Source organism: Lissotriton helveticus, chromosome 2_1 (genome assembly GCF_964261635.1).
Source record: "Lissotriton helveticus chromosome 2_1, aLisHel1.1, whole genome shotgun sequence".
NCBI classification, from domain to species: domain Eukaryota; kingdom Metazoa; phylum Chordata; class Amphibia; order Caudata; family Salamandridae; genus Lissotriton; species Lissotriton helveticus.
This window is the reverse complement of record NC_136059.1, coordinates 1,170,239,877-1,170,256,588: the sequence shown is the minus strand read 5'-3', so window position 1 is coordinate 1,170,256,588 and position 16,712 is coordinate 1,170,239,877. Positions and strand designations below refer to the sequence as shown.

The window sequence follows — 16,712 nt, the reverse complement described above, 5'->3', positions numbered from 1 at the left end:
CATTCCCAAACCTCCTGTTACTACTAGTAGTAATTGTTAGGAAATGGGGTTAGTCCTATGTCAGTGACCATGGACCACCATCACATGACATGGGCAGCACGAATAAATGTTGGTCCTACCTTGCTTTCATTGCTCGATATTGCCTTTGTTTGGACTTCGGTATCCTGCTCCCCTGTTGCGGTGGATTCCTGTTATCTGGGGTTTATTTTTGTCCATTCCTCCCTTTTTTGTCTCTCACGGGATCGTGGGATTCTGTATTCATTCCCATTCCTTTCCTTGTTCCCCTTGTAGTTAGATTAGTTAGTCCCTTGTTTTCCTAGGCTATTTTTCCCTCCCTCCTTGTAATCTCGTTCCCATTAGATTCCCAGCGTTTGTTTGCTCGTTTTTGTTGTATGTGAGCGGGGGCTCCCGTTCACGTTTATTGGCCTTTTTCAACCTGTGCCCGCTTGTGAACCGAGTAACGCTTGGGATTACGGCGTTCTTTTCTCGGTGCAGGGCGTTTTCATGTGCGCCTTTCTACCTCGTTTTGTGCGGATGTGACGTTTTGGGTCACTCCGCTACTGGCCAGGTTACCAAACAACGCTGGGGAATCACGGAGAATTCGAGTGTCTCCCTCTTGTTAATGCCAGCCCATTTCTATAAATAATTGAAGGTTTTTTTTATATTTGGCTGAGTGTTCACTATTCTTGGCCTTAGTTTTTCCCTTCATTTGTGCTTTGTTTATTTTTGCACTTTAAATGAACGAAGGACGCTGTGTATGAATGCCCCTGACTGGTTTCAATCATAATTGGAGTATCTTTTGTTTTGGATTGTCCACGAAGCCAAGCCTGTGCTTACCACTGGTAAGGAGGAGGTGCATGTTGGGGTGGGACATGGTCACTGAAATAGAGGCATTGTAGAATCTGTACAAACGGAGGTATTGCTTTTCCCTTGTTATCTCCAGGTGCAGAGGCGTGAAGGAGGGAGCCGTGTCCTGTCGTTCTACAGGGTGGGAGACTTGGTGTCTCGTCAATATACCACCCTCTTTTCGGGTTCACTGGAACGCTCAGTGTATTTGTCCTGTGGGTCTTTAGTGGACAAGGGAAGGGGATTGGTGCATGCTACGTTCCTGCAGTGCTTGGGCTGAGCGGGGTCCAACAGTAATCCCCCAGGTGGTGGAAGTGCCCCCAAGAATTTGGGTGCATTTACTTTGGGAGTTCCTGGGGACTCTGGCCTAACCAGGTCCCCAAACTTAGATACTCTTGTCTGTGAGACTGGCATGGGGTTTGCCAACTTCACAACTTGTCCCAACACTTTGGGCAAGTACAGACAGGAACCCCTCATCAATGGTATAAAAGTTGAGGCCTATAGAGATACAGGGGCTAGCATCACCATGGTGACTAAGAGTCTAGTCCCCTCAAGGCAACTTTTACCTGGTGCCACATACCAGGTGACCAATATTGATGGAGTACAGAGAGATCATCCCATGGCAGTAGTAAATCTCAGCTGGGGAAGTGTCACTGGCCCCAAGAGAGTGGCAGTGTCACCAAACTTGCCTGTAGATTGCCTACTGGGCAATGATTTAGAGACCTCAGCCTGGGCTGAGGTAGAGCAAGAAACCCATTCCAAAATGGTAAACATCCATGGTAAGGTTAGTGGGGCAGTGATAGCCACAGCCCCAGTCCAAGATATCCTCCCTGAACAGGTCAGGAGGGCTGTGCCAGTCACAGCCCAATCTCAGACAACTTCCTTCCCAGAACAGGTTGTCAAGGCTGTGATGGTAACAGCCCATACCCAAACTGAGCCCCCTCCTGAAAAGGTTGGTAGAGTTGTGATGGCCACAGCTCAAACTCAGACAGATAATAGTGTTGTGAAGCCTGAAACTATGGATCACTCCACTCAGACAGAGAGCATTGAGGAGGAAGAGAAATCTCCCTCTCACCAGACTTTAGGAAAGGATCAGCCTCCTCAGGGAACTGATCTGACCCCTTGTGAAGAAACTGCCACAGAGGTAGTCAGGCCTAGCCTGGCAGAACCCCTGATGTCAGTGGACCCTTCCAAGGTGGGACCCAGTCTGGAGCAGGTAACCTGCCCCTCTCTACCCTGCCTCAGTCAGCCCAGGGCTGTAGAGGTCAGGGAGGCCAGTGTTGGACCCCAAAGGGCCCCCTGTCCAAAAGAACTTCCCAATCAGCAGATTAAGGGCACCGAAGCTAGCAGACCTAGCCAAGTGAAAATAAAACAAACTCCTGAGGGATCCCCCTTAAAATTAGTTAGGGACCTCCCACAGATGGACACTGTTGGGCACAGCCAAACTTGGGACCTGAGGGCCCCAGACCTGACCTGTCCCTCCAGTAAGCCAAACAGAGGGACCCAGCCTCCAGCTTTAGGTAGCCAGAGGTTGACCCTGAGAGCTCATAGCAACTCAGTCCTGGAAAGAAAGGCACACATGGTAGATGGTGATTGGAGGAAGTTGAGCCCAACATTAATGGAGACTCACTTCAGTACTCCATCCCAGCACCAGCCTTTTACTTTGCCAAAACACACCACAGGTAGAGATTCCCTTTGGTGGAGACCCTCAGATACCCTTAGGGTGAGGGATTGCTTAGTGGACCATGAGATAGGGGGTAACCATGCCAGTGCTGGTACTTCCTTATATGGCCACTTAGGCAATATAGGCTTACCTGGTCAAGGATAGCCTTATCTCCTTTCGTTTGGGGGGGGGGGGGTTATGTAGGAAGGTAGATCCCTGACTATGGTTGCCCCCAACTTTTTGCCTGGTGTTTTGCTGGTTTTCTGACTTAGTTGACCTGGGGCCCTGCTATTCAGGACCCCAGGCCCACTGCTCTCTCTGTAAAATGGATTCCGTGTACCTTAGGTACATATCTAAATGGATACTGAGTCACCTTATCAGTCCCTGTACAGTGTACCTTAGGTACCCAGGGCATAGGTGTACCCAGGGCCTACCAGGGGCTGCAGCATGTATTATGCCTCCCCTGGCTGGCCATCCAAATCTGACACAACTGGCTGCTTGACAGCTGGGGCAAGGTGGTGTAATCACCCTTTGCTTTAGATATAGTATTCCTATATCTAAACCTAAATGGGCACACAGATCTCCTATCAGTCACTCCTATGGCAGGCCTTGACAATCCCGAAGGCAGAGTGCTTGGAATCGTGTGAGATGGTGCTCTGGCATGAGCTGAGCCTGTCTGCGGCTTTCTGGATCTATCCCTTAGCCGTTTCCATGATATCGCATACCATATACTCTTAAGTGCATTATAATCCTCGCGGTTATATGCCAACTCTGGTATCGCTTTATCAAAACATGTCGAGTAAGGTGTCATACGAATTGGAATACTAACCCCTCGCCAATTCTGGCGACGGGGTTAGCATTCCACCCTTCTAGAGGGACACGACATGTATGTAACCTGTAACCCCGGTTAAAGTCAGACAGAGCCTTAGCTCCACAAAATGGATGCTGCCACCGAGACACAAGTCTGCCCTCCTGTTGCTGGGAGTCCTCCCAGCGCAGGAGGCAAGGACAAAAGGTTTCCTGTCAGGGGCGGTGCCAGCACCGTCCCAGACAGGATTTTGTGTATCCTAGGTAGGCAGGGCTTTAGAGGAAGGGACTGCAAGTGGCACCCCGGTGCTCACTGTGCATAGGCCGGCTTGAACCAGTTCCAGGGGCACACCAGACCCTGGGCTGGGGAAAAGCCCGCCAAAGGAGAGGGGTGTAACCACCCCCCTCCTAGTCCCACCCATAGGGCAGGACTTAGTCGCGTGCCTGCCCCCTTTTGCTGGATAAAGGTAGGAGCAGGCCCCCTTCCAAATTAGATCAATCTTTGAATCCTGAACCGACCTTCTACACGAAGAACTCAAGACTCTTCTCAAGATTTCTCCCTTGTGACTAAGGAGTAGTCACCCTGCAGCAGCAGGCACCAACCAAGCATCGCGGTTTGTTGCCAGTCTCTCCTTCGGATCAAGACTGCTCCAGCACGACGAGAACCGGCTTCCCTGGCACCTCTGACCTCAACCTACATCATCAGCCCAGCTGTGATCCGTGGGTGCGACGAGACCTCGAGGGACCGGCCATCTTCAGAACTGCACGACGCTTGTCCAGCACGACCACCGAGTGACCCTCGACCGAGTGCTTTGGGGTAAGAGAAGCCCCGACCCTGAGCAGCTCCAGCACCAAAGTACAGCCCCCTTGCATCCACGAGATCTGCGTGGGGCCCTTCTGCTCTTTGCTGCTCACCGCGTTGTCCAGGTCACTTGCCCGTTGGCTAGTGGCCCTTTTACGACGCTTCACGACGACAAACACTGCTGGTCTGGTTGCTCCAGACTGGCCCTTGCTCCCCTCCAACGGAGGAGCACCCCGGACCCTCCTGGTCCACTCCAGACTCCATTTTAGGTCCACCGCGTGGGATTGAATTTGCCAAGACTTGTTGCCCCAATCCTGGGTCCAGCGACGTCGACAGCAAGTACCTTCGTGGGACAGCTCGCACCTCCATCCTGGTCGCCGACAACGCCTCCTGGTCCGAGAGACTGCAGAGCCCAGTAGCGCCCACTCACCTGGTCGAGGTGACTTCGTCCGGTGCCATCCTGGTGCCCACCTAAATCACTGGCTAGTGATTCAGAACTTGGTCCCCTCTGCTTACAGGTCTTCTTCTTCCCTGATCCAGGCTTGGATCACCACGAACTTCTTCACTGGCCGCCTGCCAGCAACTTCTTTCTTCAGGCTCCTGGTTCTTCAACGAGGGTTTCCGACGCAACTTGAACCCTATGCAGCCGCAGCCCCTGGGCTAGGTAAACTGAGTACTCCGGTGCTCCAGCATAGTCCAACACCCTAAGTGTTCGGATCCACTCTTGTTTTCGACCCACCTAGTCGGGTTCGCCCGAGAACAGTAACTTTGTCTTTACTAGCCTCCATAGACTTTTTCCCGCCTTACGCGTGAGAGTTCCCACTCTGCACACGACGTCCACAGGCCTCCTGCTCCTAATCTAAGTGTTTAGTATTGTAGGCCTAGCGATTCCAAAGTCTATGAGAATAGTTACTTACCTGCTAGTAATTCGCATTCCACTTCTTGTGTATATGGTTTTTCGTGCCCCTCGGGCATTTGTGTAAATTGTGCGACTTTCAGTAATTCTTCAAGAGTTTTGTTGTGTGCTTAGCTCCCTGTCTCATAAAGAGCCAGGGTAGTGTTGTTATAAATAAATATACTTTATTTTTAATAACAACTTGTGTGGTGTCCTTTCACTTGGTGTTCAAGGGGTAATGTGATGGTAAAACAGCTGGCTTAACACGCCCTCTAGAGTCTTAGCCTTAGACTGCTCGTATCCATGCTACTAGGATAGCTGGTCTATAAGGTTGACTTACAACCAATCATCAATAAGGGTTGTCTGCACTGATACATAGTGATCACTAGAATAGTGAGCACTGCATATCAGGCCAACTTCTCACAAGGGGTTTCAGTCTTCCCCTATCTCGACGACTGGCTGTTGAAGGCGGGCTCGCCCCAGGCGTTGGTCGCAGCTCCAGACTACAGCCGACCTCCTGCATTTGCTGGGGTTCTCCATCAACGTGCCGAAGTCACACCTGCTTCCCTCTCAGAAGTTTCTCTTTATCGGAGCGGTTCTGGACACGGCACAGTTTCGCGTTTATCCTCCCAAACAGCGAGTCCGGGACATTCAGGCTATGATTCCGACCATTCGGCCTTTGTCCTGGGTTCCGAGGAGGATGACCTTGAGGCTGCTGCGCCTCATGGCCTCCTGCATCCTGCTGACCAATCATGCCAGATGGCATATGCAGGCTCTGCAGTGGGACCTGAAGTTCCAGTGGGCACAGCATCAAGGGGACCTGTCAGAGCACGTCCAGATCTCAGAGGGAACTGCACAGCAGTTGCAGTGGTGGCTCACGAACCAACATTGGGTCAGAGGCAGTTCCCTCTCCCTTCCCCAGCCGGAGCACACAGTGGTGACGGATGCGTCCCTCCTGGGATGGCGCGGCCATATGGGAGAGGCGGAGATCAGAAGACTCTGGTCTCCGGCCACCAACTCAGCTGTAGGTGAATGGCATCTTCACTCGGTGGTGGTGCAAGGTCTCTTTCAACAGTGGGGAGTGCCTTGGTTAGATCTATTCGCCACCGAAGAGGACGTGCAGTGTCCTCTCTTCTGCACCTTGAAATTTCCAAGGCGGCACTCGCTCTGCGACACTTCATCATGAGTGGAGCTGCGGTCTATTGTATGCATTTCCGCCTATACCACTTCTGCCCAGAGTACTGAAGAAGATCAGGCGCAACTGGGCCCAAGTTATTCTTGTGGCCCCGGACTGGGCTCGAAGAGGATGGTATCCCGAGCTTCTCAGTATGAGCATGGATCCCCCGATCCAACTGACTCTTGGGGAGGATCTTCTGTCGCTGCAGCAGGGAACGGTCCTCCACCCGAACCTGTCCATCCTCCACCAACATGAGTGGAGATTGAGCGGCGACAGTTGATTCCATTTGACTTGCCTCCTGAAGTCTGTGATATCATTCTGGCAGACAGGCGTCCCTCCACTAAATCGGTATACTCCTGCAGGTGGAACACATTTTTGGCATGGTACACAGGAAAAGCTGTGGATCCCCTTTCTGCCCCTCAATCAATCAATCAATCATAGCACTTGTATAGCGCGCTACTCACCCGGAGGGGTCTCAAGGCGCTTGGGGGAGGGGGGCGCTACTGCTCGAACAGCCAGGTCTTGAGTAGTTTCCTGAAGGTGAGAGGGCCCTGGGTCAACCGAAGGTGGATGGGGAGGGAGTTCCATGTCTTGGCCGCCAGGTAGGAGAAGGATCTGCCTCCGGCGGTGGCTCTTCGGATGCGTGGTACGGCAGTGAGGGCGAGGCTAGCAGGTTATAGCGCGCGGGTGGGCGTGTGGAAGGTCAGGCGGTCGTTGAGGTACTTGGGGCCCAGGTTGTGGATAGACTTGTGTGCGTGGGTGAGGAGCCTGAACGTGATCCTCTTGTTGACGGGGAGCCAGTGCAGGTTCCTCAGGTGTCCGGAGATGTGGCTGCGTCGAGGGATGTCTAGGATGAGTCGGGCGGAGGCGTTCTGGATGCGTTGTAGTCTTTTCTGTAGCTTGGCTGTGGTTCCGGCGATGAGGGTGTTTCCGTAGTCCAGCCGGCTGGTGACGAGGGCCTGGGTGACCGTCTTCCTGGTTTCGATCGGGATCCATCGGAAGATTTTGCGGAGCATACGGAGGGTGTGAAAGCATGAAGCGGAGACGGCGTTGACTTGTCTGGTCATGGAGAGGGAGGAGTCCAGGATAAAGCCCAGGTTGCGTGCATGGTCTGTCGGCTTGGGGGCGGTGCCTAGGGCTGGGGGCCACCAGGAGTCGTCCCAGGCAGAGGGTGATGGTCCGAGGATGAGGACTTCCGTCTTGTCGGAGTTCAGTTTCAAGCGGCTGTTCTTCATCCACTCGGCGACATCTTTCATCCCTTCGTGGAGGCTGGTTCTGGCGGTGTCGGGGTCTCTGGGGAGGGAGAGGATCAGCTGGGTGTCGTCGGCGTAGGAGATGATGTTGAGGTTGTGTTGGCGTGCGATGGCTGCGAGAGGTCTCATGTAGACGTTGAAGAGGGTGGGGCTGAGTGATGATCCTTGCGGGACGCCGCAGATGACTTCGGTGGCCTCGGAGCGAAACGGGGGGGAGGCGGACTCTCTGTGTTCTTCCAGCGAGGAAGGAGATGATCCACTTCAGTGCCTTCTCTTGGATACCGGTGTTGCGGAGGCGTTGGACTAGGGTGCGGTGGCAGGCGGTGTCGAACGCGGCGGAGAGGTCCAGGTGGATGAGTGCCGCTGTTTCCCCGTGGTCGAGAATGGCTCGGATGTCATCGGTGGCTGCGATGAGGGCGGTCTCGGTGCTGTGGTTGGCTCTGAACCCGGACTGCGAGGGATCCATTCGTCTCGAGGAAGGCGGCAAGCTGTCTGTTGGCGATCTTCTCGATGACTTTTGCAGGAAAAGGGAGGAGCGAGATGGGGCGGAAGTTCTTGAGGTCGGTGGGGTCCGCTGTTGGTTTCTTCAGTAGGGCGCTAAGCTCGGCATGCTTCCAGCTCTCCGGGAAGGTGGCGGTGTCGAAGGAGGCGTTGATGACGTCTCGGAGTTGGGGTGCGATGGTGTCGTCGGCCTTGTTGAAGACGTGGTGGGGGCAGGGGTCAGTCGGAGATCCGGAGTGGATGGTGTTCATCGTGCGGGCTGTGTCTTCGGTGGTCACTGCGGTCCAGGTGCGGAGGGTGGCAGTGGGGTGCGTTGGTTCGACGGTTGGGCGCGGGGATGGTGTGTCGAAGCTGTTGTGGATGTCGGCAATCTTGCGGTGGAAGAACGAGGCGAGGGAGTCACAGAGATCCTGTGAGGGGGTGATGTCGTTGTTGCAGGTGCTGGGGTTGGAGAACTCCTTGACGATGCTGAAGAGTTCCTTGCTGTCGTGGGCGTTGTTGTCCAGTCGATCCTTCAGTGATTTCTTCTTGGTGGTGCGGATGAGCTGGTGGTGCTTGCGGGTCGCGTGTTTGAGGGCGGTCATGTTGTCTGTGGTCCGGTCGAGGAGCCAGGCTTTCTCGAGGGTGCGGCAGGTCTTCTTGGAGTCCTTGAGTTCGTCGGTGAACCAGGGGGCCTTCTTGCTTCTGGGTTTGCTGGGAGGGTTCTTCAGTGGTGCGAGGTCGTCGGCGCAGGCGGTCAGCCACTGCGTGAAGTTGCGGGCTGCTTCGTTGGGGTCCAGTGTGCTGGCAGGTGGGTTCTGGCTGAGGGAGGCGGTGAGCTGGTCGGCGGTGATCTTGCTCCAGCTTCTGTGGGGAACCTGTTGCGGGTGGTAGTGGGTGGTGGTTTTTCTGAAGCTGAAGTGGACGCAGCTGTGGTCGGTCCAGTGAAGTCCGGTGGAGTGGCTGAAGGCGATGTGCTTGCTGGATGAGAAGACGGGGTCAAGCGTGTGGCCGGCGTAGTGGGTGGGGGTGTTGACCAGTTGCTTGAGTCCGAGGTTGGCGAGGTTGTCCAGCAGGGTGACGGTGTTGCGGTCCTTGTTGTTCTCCAGGTGGAAGTTGAGGTCCCCTAGGAGGATGTAGTCCGCGGAGGGGAGGGCGTGCAGGCTGATTAAGTCTTTGATGTCTTCGCTGAATTGTGTGCGTGGTCCCGGGGGTCTGTAGATGAGGGTGCCTCTGAGGGTTGTCTTTGGGTCGGTGTGGATCTGGAAGTGGAGGTGTTCGGCGGCGGTGTAGGTGTCGTCGGCGTCGGTCGTGATGCGGATGGTGTTCTTGTGGATGATGGCGATGCCTCCCCCGGTCTGGTTGACACGGTCCCTCCTGATAATCTTGTATCGATCCGCGATGGCGATGTCGGGGGCTGAGGAGGCGTTCATCCATGTTTCAGTGAGGAAGGCGACGTCTGGAGAAGTTGTGTCGAGCAGGTTCCAGAGTTGGACGGCGTGTCTGTGGACGGAGCGGGTGTTGAGCAGGATGCACTTGCGGTCGCTGCTGGGGTGTGGCTTGGTGGGTGCGGTGCATGTTAGGAGGCAGGTGAACTTGCAGGTTGCGCAGGCGAAGGGTCCGTGGAAGCGTTTCGGGGCGGCCCGGCAGCAGGCGGGGTTGCGGCCGGCATTGAGTGCGTTGAGGGCGGCGGCGTCGTAGGTCTGTCGGGTCGTCTTGTGTCGGTGGGGGCAAGGGGTCCTGGCGCTGGGCGCGGACGGGCGCAGACGGGCTTACCTTTGGCGCGCCTTCGGCACACAATCGGCGCGCCCGCTGCGCGTACGCACGGTCGCCATTTATGGCGAAGTGGGAGGGAGGGAGGAGCAGCTGGGAGGCGGGAGCGGGGAGGGCACAAAACAAAGAGGTGGCGTGTCCGTTTGCACGGCGGAGCGGGGCGGAAAGGCACAGGGGGCTGGGTGACAACACCTAAGAACAGCAACGTGCAGGGGGGTACCATGGATAGCAGTTCAGGGCAAGGAAACAAATCGGAGGCAAAAAACGGTTAAACAGTCATACAGTCACAATGGAGACACGCAATACGGCGGAGGGGCGAGGCAAGCACAACGTGGCTACAGGCAGCAGCGAGGCGGGGGCACACAGCTGGTGGCCGCGCGGCGCGGGGGTGTCCTGCCCCTCTTTCACAAGTCCTTTTGTTCCTTCTTTCTCTGGCCCAGCAGGGCTCTGCTCTGGGCACTATTAATGGCTACCTTTCTGCGATTTCAGCCTTTCTCAGGGTCTCTGAACAGCCCTCTCTTTTCTAGTCCCGTTTTGTAAATCGGTTTCTCAAAGCCATTACACACCTTTTCCCTCCTAATCCATTTGTTATGTTGTAGTGGGATTCGAATCTAGTTCTTATTTGAAGTGCGCTCCTTTTGAGCCACTTCACAACTGTCCTCTTTGTTTATTGACTATGAAGACTGCTTTCCTGGTTGCCATCACCTCCGCTAGGCACATGAGTGAGCTCCAGGCTCTTTCCTGTAAGCCTCCCTTTCTGTTGGTTCATCCGGATAAGGTTGTGCTTTGCATTCGTCCTTCCTTCTTGCCAAAGGTTATCACTGCCTTCCACATCAGTCAAACTATCACCTTGCCCACTTTCTTTCCTCCTCCGCACCCTTCCAGAGAGGCTCCACCGTCTTGACCCAAAACGTGGGCTCTCATTCTACCAGCATCTCACACAACAGTTTCGGGTGGATGACCACCTCTTTGTTGGCTACGTAGGCGCCCTTTAAAGGCCAGGCTGTACACAAGAGGACTATCTCCTGCTGGGTCATCTTGTGTATCAAGGCCTGTTATTCTCTGGCTAAAAAGGATCCTCCGGTGGGGTTGCGCGCCCATTCTACCAGGGCGACAGCAGCTACTACTGCATTGGGACGTGGTGTCCCCCTGCAAGACATCTGTCAGGCAGCCACGTGGTCCTCCCTGCACACTTTTACTAAGCATTATTTCCTTGCCAGTCAAGTCCAGAGAGACGGCTTCTTTGGCCGTTCTGTTCTCCATGACTTTCTGGTGTGATCTTGGTTCGCAGACCCACCATCGGGGTTGGTATTGCTGGGGTATCTATTCTAGGGTGAGGAATCTATCACTAACGTGTTTCTTAAAGATGAACTAATAACTTACCTTCTGTAACGATATATCTGTAAGAAACATTAGTTACCACCCATCCTCTCCATTCTGCGAACTGATTTCTAGGGTTAAGGTCATCCCTTTCAGGGCCCTAATTTGTATGCACCAGTGGTCAGTATCATGCATGGCTCCGCGTTCCTGGCGTGGAAAGTCATGTACGGAACTGACGTCAGCGCACGTGGGCGTGTTTAAGTAGCTCCGACGTCATCTCGGCAACTACGACTCCAAAGACATAGGCATAGTCGCACGACGTCACCTACCGATGCGCAGGGGTACTGCTGACACAAACTTTCTGGATCCAGTCTGACGCCTGTGGGTAATTCTAAGGTAAGGAATCTATCACTAACTAATGTTTCTTACAGATATATCGTTACCGAGGGTAAGTAGCTCGTTCATTATTACCAATTGATATTTGCTGATGCCAAGAACGTAAATCCTTACGCAGTGCCTAGATATTCTCAGGTAAAATACTGATTGATTGATTAAAATAAAATGGAATTGGGACTGTGTGTATTCTGGTGACTAGTGATCATGCCATCCACATATCATTGGATGTTACAAATTACTGGATGGCAACATCCATATTTGTGAGTTGTACAGTCTTTAAAATTGTTATATCCTGGAGGTATATGTTTCCTGTTAATCGGCTGAAAATTCAGTGTAAATGGTGTAGTGTGCAGAAAATTCTTTTAAGACCTGTTTCTCCTATATTCATTTTAGGTGTCTTGATTGCGTAAGCTGCAAAGCTGTCACAAAGCATGTTTTCGAATAATGGATCATTATGTGTTGCAAAACCAAGAATGTTTTATATCCTAAAAATCTGCTTTTCTCTACCTAGGTATGGACGGGCACGTGGGCCCCTCATATGAACGGTGTTCACATGAACCAGCTTGGCTGACTGAGATAAAGTACTCCGGACATTCCTACCAGTCAGAAAAAATCAAAGAGGCAAAAACGACCAGTTTGCTCCGAAAACATTCTACTGATGTGCTTGACTGAAGTGTGTAGGCTTTTTGCAGAAGAACTCGACTAACTGACCTTTTTTCTGTGAACATTGTCATCACCCAATCTCCACCAACTTACTTTCACTCTAGTTAGCCTTTCTTCCTTTGTCCTTTCTCCCTTTTCTCTTATTTTATTTTTAATATATTTTGGACATAACTTTCTGTTGAAGCTATTCCTTGGCTGGTTGGTTTTAGTACTGTAAGCTGCTTCTGAGCAAACACAGAAATTTAGCAAAATTATGTAACTTTGATCCTGAAGTTTTAGAATTGCAAATGTACAATTGTTTACATAACAGAAAATGGCTAAGCAGAGAATTTCAATATGTCAATATAGAGGCTCTACTTTATGTAGACTTAAATTAATGTGAGATATGTACCTTCATATTCAGAAATCTGGATGTTTCCTTCATACATTAAAATATTAATAAGCATATCTTTTGTGCTTGACGTTTTATTTTTTAATGTATGAGAATTGGGTGTGACGAATGATTGACTTGTTTCCTGCTGTGCATTTTTTACCTTAAAACAAATTTGCAAGAATTTGTATTGTTTTTAGGTTAAGATTCTGCCGAGGAGCCCTTAGTTTTATCTAAATATGCCTCACCAGATATTCAACAGAGTATTTAAAACCATTCCTTGCGTACCAAGCCTTTGTATACAATGCCCTTGAACAGTAAACATTGTTTACCCCAAATCCGTAACACCACATGAAATTATAATCCAGTCGTTACAACGACCGTGTTACGACGCATGCCATTACTCCGCAAGTTAGAACAACTTGCTCTAGGAGTCAGAAGGTGTTGGATTTAAAATCCAACACCTTCCCTACTGTTGCACAGACTGGAGTTGGAATAGTAAATTATACTATTCCAACATCCAGCGCCCCCCCCCCCCTAGAGCTTGTCGTTACGACTTGCGTAGTAATGGCATGCGTTGGGTACAATGCGGCCGTTGTAAGGACCGCGTTGTAATTGCATGCGGAAAAAAACATGCTTGTTAAGGTGGCATATTCCCCCTTGAACAGATTGCCTACTGTTTCAATATGAATAGTTCTCCAGTATTGGATCTTTAATAGATTTACATGCTTGAATCATCCCCGTTGTCGTGAGAGTCCCACGATGTGCATATAAAAGCAGTAGATGAACTACTATAGGCTACCATGCAATTAAGAGTCACTGCAATAGCCTATCACTTTCTTTTGTAAAAAAACTAATCCAACTTAATCAACAGCCAATCCGGCGACGGCACCCTCTAGAACAATCTCAAGAGAGGCTAGGTTCCTGAGAGTTTCTACCTCACGTCGTGTGAAAAGGAGTCTCCCGAGCTCTGCTCAGTTTTCTCTTGTTTACCAGTTTTCTAGCAGTTTTCTCTCCAAATATGTCGGAATCTTCAAAGAAAGGTCTCTTCAGGTCGTTTAGATCATGTGGAAAAAAGAGGCTGCATGCTGAGGATCCACATACCCTCAACACGAGGTGAAAGACTGCAAAATCCGTAGAACCTTCTCTACAAAAACCCTCCAGGATAGAGAGGGTAGATTTTGATTAGGTTACAGAAACTTTAAAAACAAAATCTAATGTTGTCAGAGGATGAGGAGAGCTCTACCTCACTGACTTCTAAGGAAACACCGAAAAGGAGAGAGAAATCTCTTGAATCTCCTGAAGTTTCCAAGAAGACAACGACTTCAAAAGGGTCTCGTCATGAAGAGGAAGGCACCTCACAAAAAGGAAAGCTTCTATTTCCTACTGAGGAAAAAGCCATAAGAAAGAAATATTTTTCTATCCAATCCATGAAAATATCTGTCTCAAAGAAGCTTGGATCACCGACTGCGTTAACTTCTGGATCACCGTCGACGCAAAAACCATCTTCTAAACAAGTTTCTCCTTTCTCATCGTCGAAAAAATCTACATAGTCGACGACGGACTAGACGACGGTCCAGTCGGCGACACTTCCAGTGACGATGATTGCTACACCGCCTTCGACCACAACTTTTTCATTGCATCCTCGCCGACGATGGTGGTTCGGTCAACAACCGAGTCTGCAATGCCGACGACAGCTTCATCCTGTCTTATCACGTCCTCAGCGCAGACGCAGCTACCGTCGACTAAGCTGACGATGCTATAATCCCACACCTGGTCGTAAGTATCCATCTACCTTGCAGCTTACGCCAGTGTATCCGTCGACGACGTTCTCTTCGACATCGTTGATGAGGCCATTATGGCACAATCCAGCAATAGTATCACCTTTACCTCCTTCAAAAATCTTGGAGGAATCTGACGACGATGGGATGTTTGGGCCTGCTGATAGTCCTTCCCAATTAACATGTCAAATATCAGGAGGAAGATAACAAATATGAGGGATACTATCAACAAGAATATCACCCTCCTCATGCAGAAATTCAATATATGGATCCAGTTACTGGACCTATGGTCCACCATCCTGTTCCTTTGGTACAAGACCTTCAGGATTTATTACAGGACTATTGTACACGATTTCCTTCAGCGCCTGTTCCTCCACCTCCGCAGCCACCACCACCTACTGCTTCTCCATCTCGTACCTCTGTACCTTTGTCTGCTTCCTCCCCTGCGGGAGATACTAGTGGGCCACAACATCATCAGGATACCTCTGATGAGGGAGAAATTGAGGACAATCAACCTCAGAAGGAAGGTCAAACAGGAGATGAATGGTATTTCTACGTCATATCAACACCGGCATCTCCATCTCTGCAAATGGTAGAGTCTCCACCAGAGGATATCGGCGGCTTTCATACCTTAATAGAAAGCGCATCATCGCGTTTCCAACTGTCTTTAACGGTAAAGCAATCAGACTGCTTTCTCTTTGATTTTAAAGACCTAGCTCGAAAATCTGTTAGGTCTATACCTATTGTAGACCACATATGGGAAGAAGGCTCAAAGTAATGAGGACACCAGTCACAGTTATCCCGTCTTGGCCAGGATTGACAAAGTACAAAGCTCCTGACGATACTCCAGTGTGTCTAATAGGTCATCCTAAGCCTGACTCAGTTATCTCACAGGCCGCACAATGGAGATCGAGGAAGCGCCCATTACTGCTCCACCTGAGAGAGAAGGGAGGCGCTTAGATAACATTGGGAAAAGGTTCACAACCACATTCATGAGTAAATGTTCTGGCTGCCAAAGCTCTTGCGATTTTAGCCAGGTAAGATCGACAGATGTGGTCGGACATTGCTCATTTCTTAGATCTCCTTCCAGAGGAAGGAAGCAAGGAAAATCCTGCACGAAGGGGAAAGGTCAGCATCTGAAATTATTGACGCCTCTATGGATATTAGCTTTTTGTCAGCTTGCTGGAGCCGCTGCCCTAAGACGCCAGGGTTGGCTGAAAGCAACTATATTCCTCCCTGAGGTGCAAAGCAAAATCTTGGATATGCCATTTGATGGTAAAACACTCTTTGGCAATCATATTGATGACCCTTTGCAGACTATCAAAACAGACCTGGACACAGCTAAGGCTCTAGGAAAGCTCCAATATACAAAGACCCCCTTTCGCGGAGCAGGTGGCTGAGGAAATTATTCTTTTCGAGGAGGTTATCTAAGATACCAGCCTCAAACTTACCCCTCTTTCCGTCCTTCCTACCAACAGCAGCATCAATACCGTGCGCCACCACAGGCTGCCTTCTCCAGACAGCCTAGACGAAAGCAACAGACTCAGCCCAGAGATTCAGGCAGTTAACAGTGACGACGCTGTCTTGTCTGAAGAAAACACCTCTCTCTCATTACCTGCATCAATGGCAAAAAAATAACATCCAACAAATGGGTCCTGGATATAATAAGGTATGCCCATATCTTAGAGTTTACCACAACGCCACCTCATCACCCGCCTCAGAAATCAACACCACCCCATCTTCAATTGTTAAAGAAGGAGGCTTTGCTAATGCTTCAAAAAGGAGCAATAGAATGTGCTCCACGCTCTGAGAGAGGAAAAGGTTCTAAACCTGCTTTTTCCTGATAAAAAAAGAAGAAATTGGTGGAAAGGAGTCCCATTTTAAACTTGAGGAAGCTCAACAAATACCCACTGAAGACATCCTTTCACATGGTTATTCTTCAGGAGATTTTACAACTTCTGAACCATTGAGATTTTTAGCAAGCCTGGATTTGGAAGACGCTTAATTCCATATCCCTATCCACCCCAATCATCGAAAATGTCTACTTTTCACTGTGGAAGGCGCGCATTATCAATTCAGGGTCCTTGCCTTCGCTCTGCTCCACGGGTTTTCACCAAGTGCCTTGCTCCCATGGCAGCAGTACTGCGGCAGAAAGGCCTACAGATCTTCCTATACCTCGACGATTGGCTGGTGAAAGCCCATTCTCTTCATCATGCTTCAAAAGACATCACTTTCTGCCTACAACTCTACCGCTCTCTAGGCCTGGCAGTCAATCTTCCAGAATCCATTCTAGCTCCTTCTCATTGGTTAACGTTTCTTGGAGAAATACTAGACACTCTCCAAAACCAGATCTACTTATCAACAGAAAGACTGAAAGCCATCTTATCTCTGGCTCACGATCTCTACGGAAGAATGTGCGCTTCTGTCCTTTTCCTCAAATCCTTTCTCGGGATGATGTCTTCTGCCATTCTCATGGTACCTCACGC

General features: G+C 50.7%; 1 protein-coding gene across 14 annotated transcripts in view; it reads left to right on the top strand.

Moving 5' to 3' along the window:
- The window catches only part of ANKRD17 (ankyrin repeat domain 17), a 1,381,421-nt gene extending 1,368,899 nt beyond the window's left edge, over positions 1 to 12,522 (top strand). For 11 of the 14 annotated variants that reach the window (XM_078676026.1, XM_078676025.1, XM_078676019.1 and 8 more), the window contains one exon: positions 11,924 to 12,522. In XM_078676026.1, coding sequence (XP_078532152.1) covers positions 11,924 to 11,983 — 60 coding nt within the window. In that variant the 3' untranslated portion in view covers positions 11,984 to 12,522. The remainder of the gene's footprint in view (positions 1 to 11,923) is intronic. The other 3 variants (XM_078676015.1, XM_078676027.1, XM_078676017.1) reach the window with 1 other exon arrangement.
- The last annotated feature ends 4,190 nt before the right edge of the window (positions 12,523 to 16,712 follow it).